Source organism: Halichoerus grypus, chromosome 13 (genome assembly GCF_964656455.1).
Source record: "Halichoerus grypus chromosome 13, mHalGry1.hap1.1, whole genome shotgun sequence".
NCBI lineage: Eukaryota > Metazoa > Chordata > Mammalia > Carnivora > Phocidae > Halichoerus > Halichoerus grypus.
In genome coordinates this window covers 52,337,054-52,362,469 of record NC_135724.1, presented here as the reverse complement: position 1 = coordinate 52,362,469, position 25,416 = coordinate 52,337,054, and the positions used below count along the sequence as shown (strand labels likewise).

Genomic DNA, 25,416 nt, shown 5'->3' with positions numbered 1-25,416 from the left:
TGACAAATCTGGTCAACCATGTAAGTGAAAGGAACACCACCAACTCCCTTCTGGCTATCCTGGCTTCGTAAGTAATTGTCTATCCCAACAAACTCCACTTGTGTATGGCACCAGCTTTCACCCACAGTGACCTTAGAAAATAAACCTAATACACGAAGAATCCCATGGCAGACAGAACCCCACTGTTTTAATCACTTTAGAAAATGTTTTAAGATGTTTTAAGAAGTGACTTCTGTACAAATTCAGGCCATGTTTGAATGTAGAGGCCTAACGTAACTGTAGCACTTGATAAAGGTTATTTTAAAGGGCCATGTGAAAGACGGAAATACAGAGGGACCCCTTGGGTTGTTGTTTACTTCTAAAAACTTAAACCCTAATCAGGTACTTCGAGACCTTTTTTCAACACTGGCCATGTCTTAAAATATGCAGGACAGATCACCAAGGGATTTGGTGGTTAGCTAAACACTGATGGAATGAATCATTTCAGTTTGTCATGCAGTTTTAAGTCAAGATTTAAGGCCCTGCTTATGCCTCCTATCAAGAGTAAATATCACACATCCTGTTTATAAGTACTAGCTTGTTGTCCACGGTTCTTCAAAGAGCTCGTGACACCCCCTTAACTCACACCCCACCCTACCCCCAATTTCCTGCTCATTGGGTGCTATAATCCTACTCATTTTTAAGAAATGCCTCCCTCAACAAAATACTCTGCATTACAGTAAATTTTAAAGAAAATACTTTATTACATCATGAAAAAAAAGGGCATCAATCAACTAGATTCATACTTGTTTGAAAAAAAAATTGAAAATTTATTAATTAGACAGTATGTGGGCATCCTGTTCCACATGGGAATGAGAAGATGCTATAGGTTCTCTAAGTATTGCACAGTCTGAAAAAAAAAAAAAAAAAAAAAAAACGAACCAAAAAAGGGAAGGGGAGAGAGTGAGAAAAAAAATAATCACATGATCTTGGGAACCATCTCACATTATGAATACTCTACCAAGAAACATTTAAAAAAGAAAACCCTTTGTTTCTACAGTAGCTTTGAGTTTACAGTTCTTGGAATGACTGTATTCCATTGAAGACCTCTCAGTAACAGGAAGCTTCACTTTAGCAATCCCATGTGCAAATATTAATAAAAAAAATATATAAAATAATGCAGTTCGACTCTTGCCATCACCTCGGCAATCATAACACCTGTGAAAACTTTTCTTCTTGAAAATGGGTTAAGCTGTAAGTTTAGCCTGAAGCTCCATTTCCGCAGCCCGCTTGAGTGCAACATCCACTAGAAGCTGAAATCCACTAAAATCCTGGTTGAGGTCCGGCGGAGTAGGGGGCGGAGTGTTGAAAAGACCACTCTGCGGATTTGCACTTGGTCCAGATTTACATGAGTCCTCTGCGTACAGGAGGGAGGTGTCTGTGAAGCTGCCCGCCGCTACCCGCTGTCTGTCTGTGTTCTGTCCCACACCTACCGGCTGGCAGAGAGGGAAAGGCACGTCTTTCAAGGCAGTCACAGTGGTATGACAGATCACTGACGGACGCGCCAATATCGATCCTGGGCACGACGGCTTGGGCGACAGCGGCCTCCCCAGCGCTGGGTTTGGTCCAGCTGTACAGGAGTGAAATGGGCTCTCCTCTAGAGCTGGAATGAAGTTTTTGATGCCCATGGCTGACTCCACAGAGCTCGCTTCAGAAATCTTGGCCCCACGGCGGGAAATTGTGAACTGATTTGGATCTTTGCCATCTTTTCTCAGCATGTCTGGGAGGAGCCTGCGGCGGGCGTTGATGAACCAGTTACAGACCTGAAATCATACGGGTATGCTTCAACACTCGGCAGACACATTCTGAGAACCTTCTGTGGGATGCCTAATTGATATCTCTCTTTGCAGTAAAGAAGGCATGAAAAGGCTTATCGGAACTTCCAAAGTTATTTCAAGGTATTCGAGCACGGCCTAGAGAGAGGGCTATTTCCTGCCGTAAACCTCCTCCTCTTCTAATACAAATTCCCTTTTTTTTTTTTTTTAAAATCTCATCGTCCTTAAGCCTTTTCAGGAGGAAGAAAAGGATAAAAATTCTCAAATGTCTGAAAATGAGTTTAGGGAGGGAAGTTTACCCTTTAACGCTCCCCCTTATTAACCTATTACCTACTGCCCCAGCATTTAAGTTAACCAACTCCAGGAAAACTTTTCCTGTATGAAAAGGGCCACTCCTCCCAGTTACTGATTTTTCCCAGTTCCAATGACTGTGTCAACAGACATAACATGAATTACCTCACTGAAGTCTGTCCTTGTTTAAATATCAAACCAGTCTCCTGGGCAATAGAGGAAGATTTAACCTCCTCTTTATGTTTGGTGCATAAAAGAAGGCCCTTTTAGGCATTAAAGGAAATGCTATTTGACAGATGACTGTCAAGTGTTTCTGTTTCTCTCAATAGTCAGTTATTAGCTTTTAGTACTTTAAAGTTTTCAAGAGAAAATTCTTCTTCTTCTTCTTTTTTTTTTTTGAGTGGGGAGGCATTCAATGATTTGATAAACAGGAATGCTATAAAATGTCTTCGGAAAGGAAAAGAAACCACCTCCCCGTGCATACACTCGAGTTCTTACCTGTAGTGTAGACAGGTGTGTTTGTTGGGACAGTAATGCTTTTTCTTGCTCTGAGGGATAGGCATTGTATCGGTGCTCATACAACCAGTCACGGAGAATCTGAACAGACTCCTTGGGCAGGTTGCCCCTTCGCCTTCTCTTGCCTGCACCAGCAGAGGAGGAGAGGTCCAGGGGGATGTCCATGTTGTCATCATCCTCCGTCTCACTGCCTGATGCCGAAACAACACCTGGTCAAAGACAAAGGCTTTTATCAGGGGAGCACCGAATGCACAGCTTATCTCTTCTGACCATATAGTGTGCAACCATACTGTCTTGACTCCTGGGAGCCAAGCGAAGGACCAGTATTTTCTATTTTGATGTATCAGACCACATGTCAAAGTCTCAAGGGTAATCTGACCAGTGGCACGTTATAGATTCTCAACCAACTGTCAGGAGCCCTTTCATACCCACTTTCCTGTAGAATATAACTTCTCACATTCCTTCTGAGTGATGCTCAGAAAAGTCCAGTGCAGCAGGGAGGGGGGGGGCGGGCAACGCTGCACCCAAAGTGAATAGTTTGTTACATGTGAAACAGAAAAGGTGCTTCAGCAGATGGAATGTATCTAACAATCTTTTCTTTGAGGTCATTGCTAACTTAGGAAAAACAATCCAAGGGTCCTAATGTACATTTTAAATGCTACTCTGCCTCCTTCTTCCATTGAAAGCTGGAAACAAAAGGGCAGAGTCATACATTTATCCCACTTATATAAGGAGGGAAAATTACACACTTAACCCAGTTTTTATATATATATATATATATATATATATATATATATATATATATATATATTCGTTTTTTGTTTTTTTTTTTTTTTAAAGTAGGCTCCACATCCAGTGTGGAGCCGAAAGAGGGGCTTGAACTCACGACCCTGAGATCAAGAGCTGAGCTGCAAGCAAGAGTACGACACTTAACCGACTGAGCCATCCAGGTGCCCCAACCCAGTTAGATTTCTAAAGGTAAAATCTATGTCAATTTTTTCTGCCAACTCCATGGTCATTTCTTTCTCATTGCTACCTACATTTATTCAAACTAGACACCTACTTTTAATGGACAACACTACCGGTCACGTTTTACTAAATACAAACAGCCACTGAAGTTTTCAGTTTCATTACACAAAAATATTTTTCTACTCCTAGTACTTGAGTAAGAGGTCAAAAGATGCTAATACTGAATAAACTTTTTAAATTTCTATAAATTTCAACTGGCAGTTTAATCAAAATCTAAATACTAGATACCAAGAACTAGAGTTCAGTCTTAAATTATTACATGACAAAGAAAACTGAATATGCACCCCCCCCCCCGGAAACTCTCTTTTGTCTGTAAGTACTTTAATCCTACCAGAAATCTTAAGAATTCACAGCCATAGAGAATATTTACATCACATATAATAGACCGGGGTCAACAAAAATTCAGACCTGGCTCCTTTAACATTTAAACATAATTTTGAGAACTTTAAAAAATTTAAATTACAAATGCTACAAACCTTCCCCCCTTTCAAAAGGACAACTGGCAACTCTGAATGACTAAAGAAACATATTCTCTATTTTGAAGACAATCTAGAATGTTTAAAATGTAAATGAATTACAAACTATCGCATGCTTGAAAATACCAGTATTTCTATATAAAGACAATTAAAATAACATGAAATTGAAAGAAAATTCAAAGTTCTTAACTTTGTTGATGCAATTCAGAGTGGTTTACCTTGATAAAAAAATAAGAGAAATATTCCACAGTGATAAACCATTCGATGCATTAAAAAAATTTTTTTAACCCATCCTTTTAAGGCATTTTAACACTCAAAAAGTTACTCATTCCAAGATTCGTTGATGAGCTAGCTCGCAGTTAATTGAGTCTGACTTCACTTGGGGACACATTTTTAGTTTTGGACTGCAGGGGGCAGATGGTGCTGGAGGGAGTGTCCACAGAAAAGGCAGAACCTTCCAAAGACAAAGTAAAGCAAGTTCTAACAAAAGAGCAGGATGATCTTGCAAATTCACTTTAGCTCAAGGCTTAACAAACAGCCATCAATAAACAGCACAAGAATCCGAAGTTTTAACCGCCATGTATTTGATGTTCCCTTTCCCAGAAGTTTTCATTAAACTGCTTAAAAAAAAAAAAAGTTAAAAAAAAAAGAGGCACATTTAAAACTGAAACCGCTTTCACTGTAGAATAGATGAGAAACTTTTAAAACCTATATTGAAATTTGGGTAAAGAACTATTAATACCTTAAGAAATTAGAAATGAGTTCCTGTTTTACATTTACCTTAATAAATAAAGAAATCTAACTTTTAAAAAATGTGTCAAGTAATTGAATGACTAAGGCAAATTTGAATAAAGCAATTTGTTTAAACTCTTCAATGTCTGAAAAGCCAGACATTCTTCTCAAGGTTATAATCCCCCTCCCCCCCCTTTAAACTAGAAAAGTGTGAAAATTTCCTCAGTGAACAGTGAATTCCCAACTGTAAGTTGATAATAACAAAGAGTTTGAAACAAACAAACAAAAAACCCCTGAAGCCTGCCCTTTGATCTGCTTGCTCAGTTTGACAAGAAGCCTGATCTTTCAGAATAGGTTAGTGACACACAAAAGGGTTTCAGTTAAGCAACACTAAAGTGCAGTGTGACTTTACTCTATTCTCAGTTCATTTAAATAAATGAATGCCAGGCCTCTGGACCTCTTAACAAGTATTTCCAATATGTGCACAAAAGCTGAAGTAACAGGAAGTTAAGACTTCAAGTTCCTTGGCCACACCAGCTGATATTTCACGGCAGCAAACCACGTTTGCTGCTGTCAGGACTGTTTTCATTAAAACTCTCCCTCCGGATTGTGGCTCAGCTTGGAAAAACAAAAAGACTTTTCCACGTTACTCATTTCCTATTGTAACAGCTTTTGAAAAGTTTCCCGGTTACCACTTGTTTCCAAAGGTCCTGCTCTGCTTACACTTTAAAAAATGTGGTGGCGGGGGAGGGGGATCACAAGCCTCTTACCCCATCCACATACAAGGAAATGTTCAGAAAGCCACAAGATGGCCTATGGATCCCACAGCGCGAAAAATCAATCTTTTCTTAATAGCACCTGGGGTTGGGAGTGGCGAGGGAAGGCCAGAGATCGTGGTTGTGAAGTTGGGACTTTTTAAAAATATCTGGAAGATGCCAGAGAAGGATCTAGAAATAGGAATAATCGAAGGAAAAGTTTAAGTATACAATTAGGAAAAATGGAAACCTAACCTAACAAGTTTCCTGATTAGAGTATCTCAGGAGATGTCACGGGAATCGTAGTTAACACCCCAGGCACAAACTCCAAGGTGCGCTTGGCTGGACCCAGCTGGAGAGCAGTTCTAAAGCAAGAATTCCAAACTGACAGAGACTAGGAGTAAAAAGACTTCGGGGATATTCCTCACTGTATCTTCTCTGCTTGTTTTAAAGCCAGTCGCGGGGTGGGAACCTTTTGATATCCTCAGCTTTCTAAAGACGAGACACTATTATCACAAACCAGGCTTACCAAATCTCGGGCCCTGCAACTGAGTTTAAAGTACTTTTGTCTCCAAGAAAACTTGAAAAGATTTTCACAGACTTTTATAAAACAGACAACAGTCCAACTGCACAAGCCAGGCAGGACAGATTTCTTCCCGGCTCCCGGCTGAGCAGACCCGGAACGCGGGCCCCCTCCAAGGTAGTTTTAGGAAAGGGGCGGGGAGGCAGGACGCAGGAGGACAGGAGGAGAGGGAGGGGCCCGGGAGGGAGGACAGCCAGGGAGGCTTTTGTTCTTGCGAGTTTCTCAGCCTCAATTGAAATCGGCCCCTCCAACTACACGACTAGAGGACTTAAAGAGTTTCAGATTACAAGAAGAAACTAGAAAACGGTGCTGTGAATCTCAACATTCTGAGGGGTCTGCCCACCCTCAATAGGATTTGCCGGGAAAACCTAAAAAGGGAAAGAAACTGGGCAATCTCAGCAGTCTCGGCTCCCCCGCACAAGCTGTGAACCAGTCGCAAAGTTTCCCTTCCAACACGTCACCTTTCATTGTTTCCATGAGTCGGCGCTCGGTAGCAGGCAGGACCTTACCCGGCGCGCCCCGGGCCGCTGACCCCGAATATTCCCACCCCGCGGCCAGCCTAGTTCCTCTGCTGGGGGGATGGGGGGAGAGGGAGACCGGGAGGTACTCGAGGGGGGCTCCGGGGAAGGGCGAGGGGCGCTGGCGGTGGGGGGGACGAGGAGAGCCGCGGGAGCGTACCCGAGGGGCTGCGGGGGAGGACCTGCGAGGCAGGACCTGCGAGGCAGATCTGCGCTTTCCCCATCCGAGCCCGAACAATGGGGGGAGCCCGCCCCCGGCGGAAACCCAGCTTTGCTTTCGGCTCCCAAGAACCACTGTACAAAAACAAACCCAACTGATCTCCGTCAGTTCCACCAGGAGAGCGAGAACGCCTTCCAGTAAGGATCTAGACCGGTCAGTCCTTGTCGAGGTGACACAGCCTCCCAGACGCCACCCCAGGCGCTCCCCGCGCGCGTTTGTTACCGAGTCCTTTTAAAACATCCGAACCTCTAAACCCTCAACGTTCTCACTGTCCCTTGGGGGATGGTTCGCTGGGAGTCCTACCACCAACTACTATGACTGTCCCGGGTGTTGACATTTAATTTTACTCTCCCTGGGAAAACATGGGTTAAGAAACTCCGCGTGTTTTGAAGCCACCGGCCCAGAATGAAAGGAACAGAACTCCAAGGTGAAAACGTGGCCGAAGGAACCCTCTTGGGTTGAAGGCTGCCCCACTAACAATATTGAGTTTTGACTGTATCCGCTGGACGAGTCTGAAAGAATGTGGAGTTACAAAAACTCCGGGACGCTCCTGGGCATGCGCAGCAGCCCCCCCCCCGCCCCCGCGCTGGCTTCCCTGAGCGATTAACTTCTGTTTTGAACCACTCCACATAAATCACAACAGAAAAGCCAACTCTGGCTCACCACGGAACGTTCGGGGTACCTCCCAGTCAGGGACTCAAAAAGTTAACTTCAAAAGGGAGTTAACATTCTTTGACCTTTCGTGGCGGTGGGTTTTTTTTTTCCTGTGTATTTTGTTTTTAAACCAGACTGACGGCAAGTTTTAGTTGTAACGCTTCCAGAACGCTTCGTGGAAACAATGACAGACTCACTCTGTGCACTTACAACCAAGCCTGCTTGTCACACTTGGACTCATTCTGACTACACGCCGCTTTAAGCTGCTCGCCGTCAGTCCTAACTCTTCATCTTGCTCCAAATTCATCGTGGGAAAACTTTTAGAGGCTAGGAGTTTTTAAAAGTCTAGCTTTCCAATGCTACCGACACCCTCGGGCGGTTTGGGGGCCAGAGTCGCATTCCTTGATTGTGAAAACACCCCATCCCCAGCGAAGAGAGTGCCCGGGCCCAGCTGGGAGGGAGTGGGGGCCCGGGAGCACAACTTTCAGACAAAGGCGCCGCCGCTCCGCGGTCCCGGCCGGGAGAATCGGGGCGGGGGTCCCCCGACCCGGCCCACACCTCCGCCCGCAAGAACCAGCGAGAAGCCACGCGGCGGCTCCGCGGAGCGTGGGGTGTCCGCTGAGACAATGAAACTTGGAAGCGCACAAACAAGGCGCTGAGCGTGTTTCTTGACAACGTGCCAGCAGCGTGGAGAGGCCCGTCTCCCCACAACAGCCCCTCGTGTTGTGTCTAGAAGGAAAACAGCAACTGCCATTTCAGACGCAGCCTCAACAAAGAGAACCGCGGCGGTTCCTGCCTGAGAGCCCGGGGCTGAAAAGTCCACCAAGTCACTCTCGCCCCAAGCCCGGAGGGGCCCGGTGGGGCCCGGCGAGCACATTTCCCCGGCACCCGCGCCCACGGCGGGCACAGCCCGTCAAGCCTTACCTTTCTTGCTTTTCATTCTGGAGCTCCCCTTCCAGCGCGAGATGATGCTGGGGTCTCGAGGGGCCAGGAGCGGGGGCGAAGGGGGCGCGCGATTGTCCTCCTTCCGGACCGACTCTCCCGTAACTTGTAGGACGCGCTCCAGCCGTTATTGGTAATCAAGGCGCTCGGATCCCAGGCGCCCGCTCCTTGGGTGGAATTCAAGTGACACTTGGGCTTCCTCCTGCCGGGATCTTCTGGCAGCCGGCTTGGGGACTCTCCCTCGCCCAACTCGCTCCCCTCCCCACTCCTCTCCTTTGTTCCCCGCTCCTGCTCGTCGTACCTCGGCGCTGTCAGAGTGAGAGAGGCGAAGAGGGAAGGTACAGGAGGTCCTGCCTCCGCCCCCAGCCGCCCGCCCCGTCCCCCGCCCGCCCCGCCGCTCCTCCGCCCCTCCCCCGCACCTTCCAGTTGGGGAGGACAGCACCGAGCTCTCGGGCCGCGCTGCCTCACTCCGCGCCTCCCCGGCCGCTGTCACCCGTCCCTCGTGGGGGCGGCTGGGCCCAGAAACCCGATCCTTCCTCCCTGCTGCGCGCACGCCGCCCGCATCCCTCGCTCGGCGGCGGCAGCGACACCAGCCGGGCGCCCGGGTTTCTCCTTTGGGCCTTTCTTCCTCGGGCTGGCGAGGGTGCGTTTGGTTAGGAAATTGCAACAGATGGAAAAAGGCTGCCCCCTCCTCCACCCCGGGGAAGAAAAGGCTCCCCTCTCGTTTTTGACAGCTGCCCCAAACTCCACCGTCCCGGCTCTAGCCGCAGGAGAAGACAGCTGCTTCTGATTCAAGGGGCGGGGCACCGTAGGAAAAGTATTCAGGACAAGAACCAACTTCTTCCAGAATGCGCGGCTGCCATTGACACGCGGGTGCGGCGCGTCGCACCCTGCCCTTCCCGGGGCTCTTCCTCCAACCCGGACGGCGGTGGGTGGATGGGGGCGGTTGGGGGAGGAGAGTGAGACACAGACACCCCAGGCAAATGTCTGTTACCCCGGGCTAAGGCTGTGAGTTCCGGACTGGATTGCAAGGCAGTTTCAAAATCTAACACGTTGCGGACAGACACTTGTCATGCTCACATGCTCTTTAAAAAGTCTCAGCCTGGGGACTGCCCGGGCGCGCGCCCGCCGCACTGCAAAAACTCGGCCTGAAACCCCCACCCTCGGACCCAGGCGGATGCCGCCTTTAAGGAAAGGGGGCGACCACACTGGGGCTGCTCATCTGTTTCGGTAAACAGTCTACTTTTAGGACTTAAGCCCTGTTAGGGGACCCCTTCTCCCCTCGGGTATTTCAAACAGAAACTACCCATTGAGTAAACACATGTTCCTGTTGGTTTATTTTGGTTGAGAGTTAGGGCTCCAACAGGAGTTCCTTGATGAGATTACCCTTTTAAAAGACCAGATGCTGTTTGGCTGATTTCAAGAAACGCCTGCCCCCTCCCCGCCCTCTCCGCTGGGTCTAGTTTTCGCGTGTGTGTCCCGTTGTTTTTGAAGTAAACGAACTGTCGCATGCCGCTGTAAGACTTTCCCCATCACTTAAAAAAAAAAAAAAAGCCAAACCGTAAATAAGCCTAGTAGAGACGTCAGCGCCCGAGTCTGCCTCCAGTTTCGGCTCTGTGCTGTTTTTGTTTTGTAACTTCGATGGAGAAGCCGGCAGGAAAAGCTCCGTGGAAATAAGGTTAAACCCGAGGAAGACTAAGGCAGCCAAACGATGACTAACTAGACTTTGGAGCCTCTGTTTTAGGATTACACTGAAAATTAAAGCCAGCCTCCCACCCACTCGCCCTCCCAAAAAAAGACACCCCCGCCTCGAGAGTGAATTAAGGCCAGAGTTTACAAAGCTTGGGTGGTTTTACCAATTACAGGACTTAAAATGAATAAACAAGGAAAAAAAACGTCATTCTAAGAAGGCAGCAACCTTACGATTTTTTTCTTCTGTGGTTTGCCGACTGCTCGGCACCTAAGAGAACACACATCTAAAACGGCAAAGGGGGGGGAAACATGGTCCTAGGGGAAACCACCAGCCTGGAAGCTACCCTGCAACTTGCTGGAGCGCAGTTCCTTCCCCGGGCCTGGCTGGAGATGAATCAGCTGCTGCGCCCGGGTGCAGGACAGATGTGGGGCGGGGAGGGGGTAGGGGGCCGCCCGTTAGAGGGCCGCAGCGCTCTTGCATTTGAAGGGTTGTTTGTTGCGGGGATTGGTGGCTCGTATCCGTTGGGGAACTGGGAGGAGGGAAGAGAGACGCAGGGAGGAGGAGCCGGGGGCCGGCCGACGCTGCGACTCCGCGGTCTGAGTGGCAGGAGCCTCGTCTGGAACCGGGCGGTTACTGGGGAGACGCTTTGTTTGCTAACTTCGAAAGCTGCTTCGGCTGCCTCGGCCGCTTTCGAAGCCACTCCACAAAACACGCCTTCGGGTCGGCTTAACCCTCCCCCTGCCCGTTTACACAAGCCCGAGACAAAAATGTTTCCTTCTGCGTGGTTATCCTTGGCCACGCGGTGGCTCTCATTAGGTACACAAAGGTATCTTTTTCTTCGTCTAAGTGAACTTGGCTAATTACTGCGATTCTCAGGCAACCGAGATGGAAACCGAGAGTTGAAGCGACTTTATAGCTAGAAAACAAACTTTACAGGGGAAGGGGGAGGGGCGGGGAGAATTAGAAGCCTCTTTCAAGTTGCGAGGAGGAAAACAGTCGAACTTTAAACTCTCTTGCTGGAGGGCCGGCTTGATCCGGCCAGTGCTCACCTTTTGATCGAGCGAATCATATCAAAGCTGCATTAAATCTGGCGAGATGCACCAAAGAGGAACACCGGCACCATTCTGTGTGATGGCTCTCCCACCCCCACCCCTGCCCAAGGCTGGTCCCAAACTTGTTTAGAGCTTTGGATTGTTGCATTCTGGGAAGAAAGTGCCTAGAGTCTGCATAACACAGGGAAGAAAAACAACCCGAGAGAGTGGGCTCGAAAAACCAGCAATTGCTTCGGATATTTTTTATTTGCTTTTCTCAAGGTGGAAAAACAAGTTTCAGTTCTGGCTCTGTCAGTCCCTTAATGTCCCAGGCAGGGCTTCTCGATTAAACTGATTTAATGACTTTTGGGTTTCCTTCCAGTGCTAAAAGAAATGCTATGGATTCACTTTTGCTACATATTATTTGCTGAATTCATATGAATGTTAAATTGGAAAATTACTTGAGTAAAAGTGAGAAGGTGCTTGGTGCTGGAGAAGGCTGCTGATAAACATTTTTCACCATTATTTATTTTTTCCCTCTAGGCACACATAGTTCGATTTGGTGTCATCTTTTGAAGCTGCCTCAAGGCCAAGAAAAGACACAGAGTTGTGTAAGTTAAGTTACTTTTCACAGCCTGCAAACCCTTCCCAGGCAAAAACTCAACAAGAAACATAGAAAGGCAGGGGCGCCTGGGAGGCTCGGTCGTTAAGCGTCTGCCTTAGGCTCAGGTCATGATCCCTCGGTCCTGGGATCGAGCCCCGCATGGAGCCCCGCATCGGGCTCCCTGCTCCGCGGGAAGCTTACTTCTCCCTCTCTCACTCCCCCTGCTTGTGCGCGCTCTCTCTCTGTCAAATATATAAATAAAATCTTTAAAAAAAAAAAAAAAAAGAAACATAGAAAGGCAAATAAGCCAGGAAAGTGTGTCGATAGGTGCAATTATTTTTTATATATATACCAGGTCTGTCAGGTGATCAGAGAATGTATTTATTTCATTCATCTACTGGACCACCATTGATTAAGCATGATTTCCCTCCAGCAAGAATGATGACTCACACAGTCTCTGGATCCCTTTGGCTTCCAGTCTCTGGGGAACAGATACTTTTATAAAATATGCAGACTGCCGGGCTCCAAACAGTGCAGGAGGATTCCATAATCATCTTTTCACATCTCAGGTCAGAGGGTCTTCGGCTGCTTGAGGAGAAGCTGGCCATTGTCTTTCCAAGGGCTTGGGCTACAACAACCAGCTTGTGGTGATTTTATCCACCCGGATTACTCTCCTCCTCTTAGTTGCATGAATAATGTAACTGGGGCTACTACTTTCTTTTGTAATCACTTCCCTCCTGGTCTGCACTTCCTTTCCCAGGCTTTTGCCCTTTCTAGTCCAGTCCTCATCGCTCTTCACCTAGAGGGGGTTTGGAATCAAGGGAACAGAGCAAAAAGATTTATTAGTTGAGCACAGCCTCTCCCCTTTTATTCGCAACAGTGTGTATCTATATTGTGTTTTCCAGTTTATGAAACACTTATTTAAATACACAAACTGTAAGGTGGGCTATTTTTTCCCCCTTAAAGTCAAGATAAATAACACATCAAATATAACGAAACTAAAAGGTATAAAACCAAGTATTGGACATAGATATTTGGCTTCAAATCAGGTGATCTCTGTCATTCTTTGGGGGAAGGTCCATTGGATTTAGAAGGTGGTGAAGAGCAGAGACTAACCACAGATGATACACCAGGGCCTCCTGAACAGGTGGGGCATACTCTAAGATCTCCCTCGTCTCTGAAATTTACCTGTAGTTTTACAAGAGGCTGTCTTCCAATCTGCCTGCTTTTTGTACTGCCCCTTCCCCATTTTTAAATTTAAAAAGAAGAAAAAAAGCTATTCTCCAAAATTCAACAAGACAGCCATACACAGTGAAACATGAAAGATCTCTTAATTGCCCTCTTTGCTCTCCGTAGGGGCATATGTATACTACACACTAATATAAGGGATTTTTCATTGTTATTGTTGTTTTCAAGTCCGCTGTGCCCAGGATGGACCCACACCACTTGCTGCAAGTCTGGCTCTTTTTCATTAGTCAAAATTTGGCCTAAATGTCACTCCAGAGAAGTCTCTGTGACCTCCTGACCTAAATTCATGTACCCCCTCCCTCCTCCCCCCACCATCTAGCTCAGGGTTTCTCAGCCACAGCCCTGTTAACATTTGGGGCTGCCTAATTCTTTGTTGCAGGGGCTGTCCTGTGCAATGTTTATCAGTGTCCCTGGCTGGTAACCACTACTTGCCAGTATTACCCTCTCTACCAAGTTGTGACAAAAACATCTCTAGACATTGCCATATGTCCTCCAGAGGGGATAGAAATGGTGTGTGTGTGGGGAGGGGGCGGGAAGCAGGGATTACCTCTGGTTGAGAACCACGGATCTAGCTCAACCCTTTATTTCTTCCGTAGCCACAGTTTTTAATTATTTTGCTTATTTGACTGTTAACTTGTTTTCCTTTGACTCCTCTACTAAAATGTATGATCATTATTAAATCTTCATGCACTTAGCACAATGCCTCATACATCATAGATACTCAATAAATATTTATTAAACAAAATAATGCATGAAAATGAGACTGTAAGGGGATGTGCCTGGCTGGCTCAGTGGGTAGACCATGTGACTCCTGATCTTAGGGTCGTGAGTTCAAGCCCCATGTTGGGAATAGAGCTTACTTTTTTTCTTTAAGATTTTTATTTATTTATTTGACAGAGAGAGACACAGCGAGAGAGGGAACACAAGCAGGGGGAATGGGAGAGGGAGAAGCAGGCTCCCTGCTGAGCAGAGAGCCCGATGCGGGGCTCAATCCCAGGACCCTGGGACCATGACCTGAGCCGAAGGCAGACGCTTAACGACCGAGCCACCCAGGCGCTCCATGGGTATAGAGCTTACTTAAAAAAAAAAAAAAAAAAAGATGAGAGCATAAGAATCATTAATAAAAAGAATACAATCATTTGTTGAATATAACATTACAGGCAGTGTCCAAACACTTCACTTATTTAGTCTTATTTATTCCTGAAAACAACCCTAAGAAGTATTCCTTATTACCCCATCTGACAAATGAAGTTGTCAGAGTCTGGGGAGGTTGAATAATTTATCCTGTCACTCTGACCCCTAGTCAATGATCCAAACAGTAATGATATTCTGCAATTTGCTTTTTTCACTTATGTAACAATTTGCTTAGTGATGAGTATTTAAATAGTTTCTAGTTTGTAACTAAGCACAAAAAGATAGTCCACTTATATCTGAAATACTTAACAATTGAGAGAACATGGGCTCACCATCCAAATCGAAGGAGCTCCTCCTGATTGTAAACTAGTGTGTCTCAGCAGAATGTCAGCTTCTATGCAGATTTTTGGGGGCTTGAGTACATTTGTAGGGTCCCTGGGAAGTGGAATGGCTGGGTTAAAGGTATGTGTGTTCAGAATTTTCATAGATATTGCCAAGTGGCCCTCTAAATCATCTTACCTATTTAAAATCCCACCAAAAGTATGTGAGAAACCCTCTTGCTCTACGCCCTCGCTAATACCACATATTAACAATCAGTTTCATATTTGTCAATCACCTGGGCAAATAAACTGCACCTAATTTTTGTAAGGTTCACATTTCTTTGTTTGAGAAGGTGAGCACATTTTAATGTATTTATTGGCAATTTTTAATTCTTTTTCCTATTCATGACTTGTGTCAAATATTCTGTTTTATTGGTTGTTTTCATGTTCTTTTTTCTTCTTTTTTTAGAAGGGTAAGTAAGAAACAGTCTGCTTTTGCTCATCTGACAAAGAACTAAAAAGAGTGAATTAACATTGAGGGAACAAGGTTAGGTGAACAAATAATGAATGCAGGGAGGCGACGTGTCCGTTTTTAAAAAATATGTGTCATTTGGAATAAGTACCATATTTATGCAGTAAGAATAAGACTTTCAGAATATCATCCCCGTTTTTAACTTACTCCCTTTCTCCTCCTTCTGTCAAAGGGTTAATTCATTCACGTGTTTCCATTTATCACCATTACCTCTTCCCAACGCTGTGGAGGACCCATTTATAATCGCAATAAAATGATGAAATATCTAGGAATAAATTTAACAAGAAATATGTGCAAGTTTTATGAAAGAAACTTTAAAACCCTACTGAGGGACATAAAGGAAGACTTAAGTAAAATAAAAAATGTCATTTATTCTTTCTAGCAAGATTCAATAGTGAAAGCATAAAGATGTTTATTTTCCCCAAATCAATCTTTAAATTTAAAGCAATTTCCATTAAAATACCAACAGGATTTTTAAAAATTGCCACAGTTCATCAAAATTAAAGAGCTCACAATAGGCAGGGAAATTCTGAAAGAGAAAAGTAGGGGATGAAAGAGGGCAGGGGAAGCCCCTCCAAGTATCAAAGTATATTATTTTTTTAAAGGTTTTATTTTTAAGTAACCTCTTCACCCAACGTGGGGCTCGTACTTACCACCCCGACATCAAGGGTCGCATATCCCACTGACTGAGCCAGCCAGGTACCCCTAAACTATATTTAGAAGTTGATAATAATTAAAATGTAAAAGTTTTGTACTGAGAAAAAAGGAAGAGAAAACAAAGAACAATGAGACACATTAGAATATATACGGAGACTTAGACTTTTGGCAAAGGTGTCTTTTCAGATCAGGGATAAACTGAATTGGGACAATTGACTACTTTTAGTTAAAAATGAAGCTGGATCTCAATCTCACTTCTTTAACAAAAATAAAATTCACCTGAATCAAAGATTAAAATGTTGGGGCGCCTGACTGGCTCAGTCAATAGAGCATGTGACTCTTGATCTCGGGGCTGTGGGTTCCAGCCCCATGTTGGCTGTGGAGATTATGTAAAAACAAAATCTTTAAAATAATAATAAATAAATAAAATAAAGATTAAAATGTTAAGGTAATTAAAAAGGCACCTACGCATGTCTAGAACAGTGGTTCTCCAGGCACAGTGTGTGTGGCGATTTTTCCTCCCAGGGGACATTTGGCAATCTCTGGAAACATTTTTGGTGAGCTTAACTGGAGAGGAGGGGGATGCTACTGGCATCTAGTGGATAGAGGCCAGGGATGCCGCTAAGCATTCTCCCATGCCCGGCCGGACCACAGCGAAAATTACCCTGCCCACAGAGCCTGGAGTGCTAAGGTTGACACAGCCTGTTCTGGAAGAAGACATAAATATGATCTTGGGAGTGAGGGAGGCCTCTCTAATCAGGACATACAATCAAGAGACAATAAAAGATATAAACAATTATAAACATTTTGTGTTTTCAAAGAACTTTTGTTTGAGGAAAAACACCTAAAATTTTCCAAAAGCGAAGAAAATGGGAAAAAGATCCTTGCAGCCTATGTGAGGCATAAGACCAAGTTATCTAACTCATGGAGAACTACAGACCATAGGAAGGAAGAACTCTGTTTAAAAAGCTGGGCAACGTCCGTAGACAGGCAGTTCACCAAAAAAAAAAAAAAGGAATCCGAATTAAAAAACCGTGGAAACCTTATGTAGCAGTCGTTACAACAAAAATAGTAAATTAGAGGGTGGGGTGGGAGGGATGGGTTGACTGGGTGATGGACACTGGGGAGGGTATGTGCTCTGGTAAGCGCTGTGAATTGTGCAAGACTGTTGAATCTCAGATCTGTACCTCTGAAACAAATAATGCAATATATGTTAAGAAAGAAAAAAAGAAGAAGAAGAATGTAGCAGGAGGGGAAGAATGAAGGGGGGAAAATCGGAGGGGGAGAAGAACCATGAGAGACGATGGACTCTGAAAAACAAACTGAGGGTTCTAGAGGGGAGGGGGGTGGGAGGATGGCTTAGCCTGGTGATGGGTATTGAGCAGGGCATGTTCTGCATGGAGCACTGGGTGTTATGCACAAACAATGAATCATGGAACACTATATCTAAAACTAATGATGTAATGTATGGGGATTAACATAACAATAAAAAAATTTGAAAAAAATAGTAAATTAGACTGATTAATAATATATATTGATAAGGTTAATAATATATTAAAGATTAATAATATATAGTGATAAGGTTTTTTAAAGCAAGGTACAGAACAATTATCCCTTTTGTGTAAAATATTTTATGCCTATATTTTTTTGAATGAAACTCAAATATTAACTCAAGGAAATATTCACAGTGGCTACTTTTGAAGGAAGAAAAAGAAGGGAAAAAGATGCATAATAAAGGGGCTTTTACTTTTTTTCATCTTGTACTTTTTTGGTACAAGCCTGAGAAGAGAGAGAGAGAGGCAAGTATCCCATCATATGTGGGTGCAGGGGGCCTACATAACTTTATTTTACCTTCACTTACTCCTTCTTCTGTGCTCTTCCTTTATGTAGGTCTAAGTTTCTGACCTGTATTATTTTCCTTTTCTCTTAAGAACTTCTTTTAACATTTCTTGTAAGGTATGTCTGCCATGATCATTTTTAATGACCAAATAATAGTCCATTGCAACTGGGGATATAATTTATGTACCAATCCCCATTTATTGGACATTGAGGTTTCGTTCTGGTTTGAGTTAGAGGGGATTTTTGAAGATCCTATATAAAAATAAGCAGGGATCTAAAACAGGAGTTTGAAATTGTATTTGGGGCCTTTAAGTCTGGCTCTGCGGGCCAGGAACCATGGGTGGTTAATCATTAGCAAGTGCGAATAACCCCCAGTGACACCCTGGGAGCTCATTATTCATTGCCTTTTTCAGGACACAATAACAAAGGCTGTCAAACCATTTACATTGTTGAATTGGATGACCAAATTTAGAAAGGTTAACCCCGATGCAGGTAATTTTTATAGAAAATTTGGCCAAGTATTCCAACATGTAAAAATAGGGCAAGATGCTCTCCCACAAAACAAATTCATACATGCTATCAATGTACGGAGGGAGTCAGCATATCCCCTGAAAGGCCTGGAACATTTAAGTAAAGGCTTTCTCTTCTCCTGGCATATTTGTGAAAGCGAACAATCTGTTATCTCCTGAAGTGTTTCAGCAGGCCTCCACAGGATGTCATGAAAAAGCCAAAACAACTCTCCTATATTACCTTAAAAGGCAGGAAAACATCCTCATGTCCAAGCTACTTGGATATCCTTTATTTTTAAAACTTAGATATATTTTATTTTATTTTTCCAACCCGTTTTGGGAGCTGTCCTCAGCCACACATTTACAGAGTAGATGATCAGGGCTCCTCTTCAAGGGTGAAATAAATGTTTGAATCAGTCCCTATTTTTCTCTCCCCTTCTGCTTGTGCTTGGCAACAATCCACACCCATATGTACTAGTCCCGAATACATTTTTTTAAAAGACCTTAAAAATAGCCAGGTGACCTCAAAAACAAAGACTCTGTCATGCCTAGAATGTCTTTCTTTGTTTTGCTTTTTTACTTTTTATTACGGAAAAATTTAAATATCTAATATGGAGATCCTAGTATAATGAATCCCCACATACCCATCACCTAGATGCAACAGTGATCAACCCAACACCACTCTGGCTTCATATTCACACACTCCCTTTTCTCCTGTATTATTTTGAAGCAAATACCAGACATCATATTATTTCTGGATAAGCTCTTACAGTTAATATTCTGGCTGGTAACTCTTTATTCCCTAGTCTAAGTGGTCTGTTTACTAACGGGGCTGAGAAGGAGTCCCAGAATGATGCCCTATTGTATTTTCCTTTCTAGCTATTTCTGTTGCTATGACTAAACATTTTCTTCTTGCCAGGGAGAACAATTATATTTTATCTGTAGATGGCATTTTAAGGCTTTTAGTTCTCCTAGCCTCTTTTAGACCAATAATAGAGGTAAATTTTCTTTTTTGGACAGTTCTATCTTCAAACAGTTATTTCCATTTCTCCTATTTGAACAGTCAGACCATGTGTCCTGATTTTTTTTGGTTCAGGCAACATACTCACCAAATCAGTATCTCACTTTGAGATCTCTAGAACTACTGTTTTACTTTACTGGCCCTAAAGAAATAAATTACTTTTTTTTTTTTTTCAAGATTTTATTTATTTATTTGACAGAGAGAGACACAGCAAGAGAGGGAACACAAGCAGGGGGAGTGGGAGAGGGAGAAGCAGACTCCCTGCGGAGCAGTGAGCCTGATGCGGGGCTCGATCCCAGGACCCTGGGATCACGACCTGAGCCGAAGGCAGACGCCCAACGACTGAGCCACCCAGGTGCCCCAAGAAATAAATTACTTTTAAAAATTAATGGCTACAGATGTGTTTAAGGCCAATTATTTCCTCCTTGGGCATCGTGTGTGTGTGTGTGTGTGTGTGTGTGTGTGTGTGTGACAAGAATAGGAAGATGGGGGAGGAAAGTCCAGAAAGATTTGATACATCTAGTGTGGAGTTGTTTTCAGCCAGGACAGCCAGATGGTAACATGAAAACACACACAGGCCTATTCCACAGTGTAGAAACATGACATTCTGACCATAAAGTTTGAAAAAAGTAGAATTTCAGATAGCTAAACTGTTTTTACTTCCTCCCTCCCTTTCTCCTTTGCTTCCTTCCTTCTCTCTCTCTGTCTGTCTCTTAATTCTTGGATACATTATCCCTCATTGGAAATCAGAAATCTGTGATTTTTTCTAAATATTTTGTACTTCGCAAGAATCCCATTTAGTTTTATTTTATTTATTTATTTATTTTAAAGATTTTATTTATTTGACAGAGACACAGCAAGAGAGGGAACACAAGCAGGGGGAGTGAGAGAGGGAGAAGCAGGCTTCCCGCCAAGCAGGGAGCCCGATGCGGGGCTCGAGCAGGAACTGAGCCGAAGGCAGATGCTTAACGACTGAGCCACCCAGGAGCCCCTATTTATTTACTTTTAAATTTTAAGTCAGCCCCATGCCCCAACGTGGGGCTCAAACTCACAACCCTGAGATGGAGACTCACATGCCCTACGGACTGAGCCAGCCAGGCGCCCCTTAGTTTTAAAAACTAAACAAAACAACTGTTTCAAAAAAGGGTCTAGATTTCTTGAATTAGGTTCACTTTGTTTTCATCTAATAAAATCATATGTTCATCTATCAGCTTCTTTATGGGAAAGAATATAGAAAAAGCCTACACAAAGTTCTACTTCATCAGTCACTTGTCACTTCTTATTTGTCTGATTGCAAAGTGCATTTTCCAAACGGATTAATGATTCTGTAAGCACAGTGCTTTGCCTTCTGTCGACATTCTGTTGAGCCTCCAAGAATTCTTGAGATCCCCCATCCCCACCCCCAGTCTGAGATACACGCCCTTCTTTGTAGCTTTGAAATCCAATTCACAAAATAAAGTCCTCATTTTCCATACTAATGATATTTAGGAAAAGTTTCCTCTCCAATACAACTTAAATGTACACTTGCTTTCCCCATTTCTCCAAAATACATATCTTATTTTTTAAATTGTAACTTGCATGAAAAATGCAAAAAACCCTCTAATCCAGGGAAAATAATAAGACAAATTTAGTTTGTTGGACTTCAAGCTGTGAAAAGAAGGTTTAACGAAGTTACTGTTAAGGAATCCTTATCTGGTAACAGGCGGTCTAAGCTGGGGAAAAAAAAGCTTACAATGCTGGAATGGGAAGTTGACATTCATTCCTCATCGATTAGCTGATTAGCTGTAAGATTAGAGCCTCACCTCCTCCCCCACCGCCGGCCACTCGCACAGAGCAGTTGTCCCAGCTATGGATTGTTCTTGAGAAATAAAGCCAAGAAAGTTTGGAGGACTTTCAAGAGTTTGTACTCTTTCTTCTAGGTTAATGAAATTGAAGATTTATTTTCTTTTAGCTGGGGGCCTCTGGACCTACACTCTAAACTTCATCCACTCCAGACACAATTTCAATGTCCATAGAAACAAAACAAAAATAAAATTGTGTACTTCTAGGATTCAGCTTTATCTGTTGCATCAAGTCTGTCACCCTCAATGTAAAATAATGCCTATGTCCAAGTTGTGAGAGTATGCCTCCCCTCTCTCTTGCAGGTTTTCTTTTTCTTTCTTTCTTTCTTTTTCTTTTTTTTTAAGACTTTATTTATTTGAGAAAGAGAGAGCATGAGCAGGGGGAGGGGGAGGAAGAGGGAGAGGGAGAAACAGACTCCCCTCTGAGCAAGGAGCCTGAGGCAGGACTAGATGCCAGGACCTGGGATCAGGACCTGAGCCAAAGGCAGACACTTAACCGGCTGAGCCACCCAGGGGCCCTCTTGCAGGTTTTCTGCAGTGAGCTTGGACTGACTTACTTTTATCATCATAAAAACCAGTAGGTGTTATTTTTTTTAGTTAAAGAGAAGACTTTGGCCTCAGGTTCTAGGTACAATGAGAGGTTCTGCATGAATGAAATAGTGATATTAAGTCACTTGGCAAACATTGACAAATATTCTTGAGTGCTTACTATGTGTACAGTGTGAAGCTGGTTGGTGTGAAAATTAAGTAAACAAAGAACAACAGATGAATGTGCCCAGGAGTTCAAAGGAGGAGAAAAGATGAGTAGTTGAGTGAATTTCAAAAGCCGAAGAAAGTAGGACTGGCAAGGATTTGAGGAAAAGGAAGCCTCGTGTTCAAAGCTGGTGAGAGAACAACTCACCAATGTATATTTAAAGTCTTGAAAATGGGGGCGCCTTGGTGGCTCAGTCGTTATGCATCTGCCTTCGGCTCAGGTCACGATCTCAGGGTCCTGGGATTGAGCCCCACATCGGGCTCCCTGCTCCGCGGGAAGCCTGCTTCTCCCCCTCCCACTCCCCTGCTTGTGTTCCCTCTCTCGCAGTCTCTCTCTCTCTGTCAAATAAATAAAATCTTTAAAAATAAATAAATAAAGTCTTGAAAATGGGGGCACTCTTTGGAGGATTCATTGTAAGGTTTGGTGGTCTAATTTGGCAGATACATGGAAGGTAAACCTCAAAACATATATTGAGGTCAAACTACTAGGCTGAGGTGGGGTACGGGGCCTTATTTTGTAGGAAATGGTGACTATTTGGCAACACTTTTGGAGGACAGAGTTTGCCATTTTCTCCAGAATGAATTAGGGGCAAAGAGTCTGGTTAAAGGGGTTTTAAAAAATTGAAGGCTCGGAAAAAAGAAAAAAAAAATGGAAAGCCTGAAATGTCATTGTAGCTGTGAAAAGGGAAATGATTTTTTTCACTTGGTACTGGAAGTTTCTAAAAAATAAGACAGGATTTATGATGCCTTGATATTTGATGCTGTGCAGGCAATTACTACAAACACTTCAAGTATAGAAAACACTTTACCATTGTTGATGCTATAAAAAAATACTGAGTAACCTAGATGAGAACGTGGGCCTACTTCAGACCAGGCCAGTGCCCGAATTCAGACTGCAGAAGTCAGCAATTTCACTTTGCTTTAATTTTCCTGTTCACACAGCAGAGGTCAAAGGGTGCAACAGGCAAAGGCTTGCAAAATGCTTGGTTTCTTGGTCACCATCCTTGGGATGCCTACAAACAGGCTGTTGGCTCATTACTGCAGTGACTGAGATTACTTCCTGAGCGAGCTCATAATTATTATTTAAATAGGCCATTTCTTACTGTGATTGGCAAGATGTTACGAGATCTCTGGTCTGGAAGGAGGCTGTTCCTTAAAGGTTTTGTTGAATGAATCTGCAATTTGTAATCAGCTCTGGGGAAGGAGCACTGGTGTTGTGGGGTTAAAATAGAAATCTGTGGCTGTCAACCCTCATTTACTTTTTTGTATGTGTGGTAAATTCTACATAATGTAAAATGGTACATGGTACATTTTTAAGTGTACAATTCCGTGGCATTAAGTAACTTCACGATGTTGGGCAACCATCACCAGCACTAGAACCTTTCTCATGACCCTAATGGAAAGTCTACACCCACTGAACACTAACTCCCCATTCCTCCCTCTCCCCAGCCCCGAGCAACCTCTCTGCTACTTTCTGTCTCTATGACTTTACTACTCTGGATCCCTCAGATAAGTTAAATCACACAATATTTGTGCTTTTGTGGCTGGCTTATTCCACATAGCATAATGTCTTTAAGGTCCATCCATGTTAGAGCATGTGTCTGAATTTCCTTACTTTCTCATTTACTTTTGTTTTGTGATTTTTTATTTTAACATACTTTTGACTTTATAAAAAAGTGGTAAGAATAGTACAAAGAACTCCCATATACTCTTCACCACCCAGATTCTTCAGGTTTGGTTCATTATTTTACACACACACACACACACACAATCATTTCCCACAGATATGTCCCTTTTCTCTTGAATCGGTTGAGAATAAGTTGCAGATATGTTGCCCCTTGAGCTCCAAATACTTCAGTGTGTATTTCCTAAGAACAAGGACATCCCCTTACATAATACAGTGATCAAATTTAGGAAACTAACGGGGCACCTGGGTGGCTCAGTTGGGTGGCCGCCTCTTGGTTCTGACTCCAGTTGTGATCTCGGGGTCCTGGGATCGAGCACCCCATCAGGCTCTGCACTCAGCGGGGAATCTGCTTGAGGATTCTCTCTCCCTCTGCCCCTCCCTCCTGCTCAAGCTCTCTCTCTCTCTCTCAAATGAGTAAGTGGGTCTTTAAAAAAAATTTAGGAAACTGACATTGATATAATGCTATTACCCTAAATATGGACCAGATTCATATTTTGCTAGTTGTCAAATAATGTTTTTCATAAGAAAACAAAAATTTCTAGGCTAAGACCCAATCTAGAATCACAAGCTGTATTTAGTCAGTGTATCTCTTCAGTCTCCTTTCATCTGGAGCAGATGGTCTTTGTCACTCATAACCTTGCCATTTTTGAAGAGTAAAGTCCTGTTATTTTATAGCAGCACACTCACTCTGGCATTGTCTCACGTTTCTTCATAAATAGGTCACGGCTGTGCATTTTTGACAGATCACAAAAGTGACATTATGCCCTTCTCAGTACATTGTATTAGGTGGCACTTGATTTCAGTGTTGACTTGTCCCCTTACTGGTAATATTGACTTTAATTACTTGGTTAAGGTGGTGTCCAATCCGTTGTGATTCTAGCTTGAATCAAATATTACTATAATATTTACCTTTTTTTTTTTTTTAATTTTACTTATTCATTTAAGAGAGAGACCGCTAGAGCACAAGCAAGGGAGAGGCAGAGGCAAAGGGAGAGGGAAAAGCAGACTCCCCGCTGAGCAGGGAGCCCGATGCAGGACTCGATTCCAGGACCCTGGGATCATGACCTGAGCTGAAGGCAAATGCCTAACCGACTGAGTTGCCTGGGCGCCCCCATATTTACCACTTTCTAACACCATTTCTTTTGCATTTATTTGTTGGCATCTACTATTGTTGGCATCCTACTACTGTTCTACTAAGAGCTTTTCCTTCCCCATTTGTTTGCTTGTTTATATCAGTATAGATTTGTGGAATCCTTCTATTCAGTGAGCTATAACTGATCACTATTATTTATTTTTAATGCTCAAACTGTCTCACATTTGGCCAGTGGGAGCTCTTCAAACTGACTCCCATATCCTTTTGACTTGACTCTGTCATTTTTTGAGGACTTTCTATTTTCTGGTATGGGAAAATATTCCAGACTCATACTGATTTTTCCCTGTCCCAGCCCTGGAATCAATTATTTCTCCAAGAAATGCTGGTTATTTTCAGTAGAGTTAGAAATCAAGACTTGGGCTCTAGGTGTGCTTCTAACTACTGGAGTATCATTACTTTTAGGCCCCAGCAGAGGGGGCAGAGGTGGGCATGTGCACACACACACACACACCTGTATCCGTATGCTGAAAACCATGAATTCATGGTTTCAATCCAACACCACAAGACCTATTTCAGTCTCCCTGGTTTTCATAGTTGTAACTTTCTTCTCTGACGGGGAGAAACCTGTGTCCCCTTAGTCTCAAGCAATTAGCACATGTTCAATTCTAGAATATATCAACCACACCTCTGCAAAGAACAAACCTACTATTATAATTCAATACTTTTTTTCTTTAGTCTGAGGGTATAAGGTCAAAATACTATGTTCAAAAGTTACTTGAGTTAGTTCTTTATTCCACCCTCTTCAACATGACTGTTATTCTTTTGAAATACGTTTAGGTTTATTTTTAAATTTTTTATTTTATGGTTGCCCCGCATTCTTTTGATTTTGTCATTATTTTTTTATATTTAAAACAGTGCATAGGG

The 25,416-nt window shown here is 43.5% G+C and overlaps 1 protein-coding gene and 2 long non-coding RNA genes across 3 annotated transcripts in view; 1 reads left to right on the top strand and 2 right to left on the bottom strand.

The window, feature by feature from the left end:
• Positions 1-719: 719 nt before the first annotated feature.
• On the bottom strand, positions 720-9,543 carry TGIF1 (TGFB induced factor homeobox 1). Its single transcript, XM_036122343.2, has 4 exons — positions 8,950-9,543; positions 8,513-8,838; positions 2,604-2,830; positions 720-1,802 (listed from the first exon to the last, which is right to left on the bottom strand). Exons 2-4 carry the CDS (start codon positions 8,526-8,528, stop codon positions 1,227-1,229), a joined length of 819 nt encoding a protein of 272 aa, XP_035978236.1. The 5' UTR covers positions 8,529-8,838; positions 8,950-9,543; the 3' UTR covers positions 720-1,226.
• On the top strand, positions 9,512-19,345 carry LOC118554617 (uncharacterized). The gene is made up of 3 exons (XR_004926553.2): positions 9,512-9,760; positions 11,798-11,865; positions 19,318-19,345. It is a non-coding gene; the product is annotated as an uncharacterized LOC118554617 (long non-coding RNA).
• LOC118554616 (uncharacterized) overlaps positions 13,958-25,416 on the bottom strand; it is a 23,816-nt gene continuing 12,357 nt past the window's right edge. Inside the window, exons 2-4 of the long non-coding RNA XR_013443375.1 lie at positions 15,240-15,357; positions 14,573-14,675; positions 13,958-14,182 (exon numbers count right to left, since the gene is read on the bottom strand). This is a non-coding gene — a long non-coding RNA (uncharacterized LOC118554616). The remainder of the gene's footprint in view (positions 14,183-14,572; positions 14,676-15,239; positions 15,358-25,416) is intronic.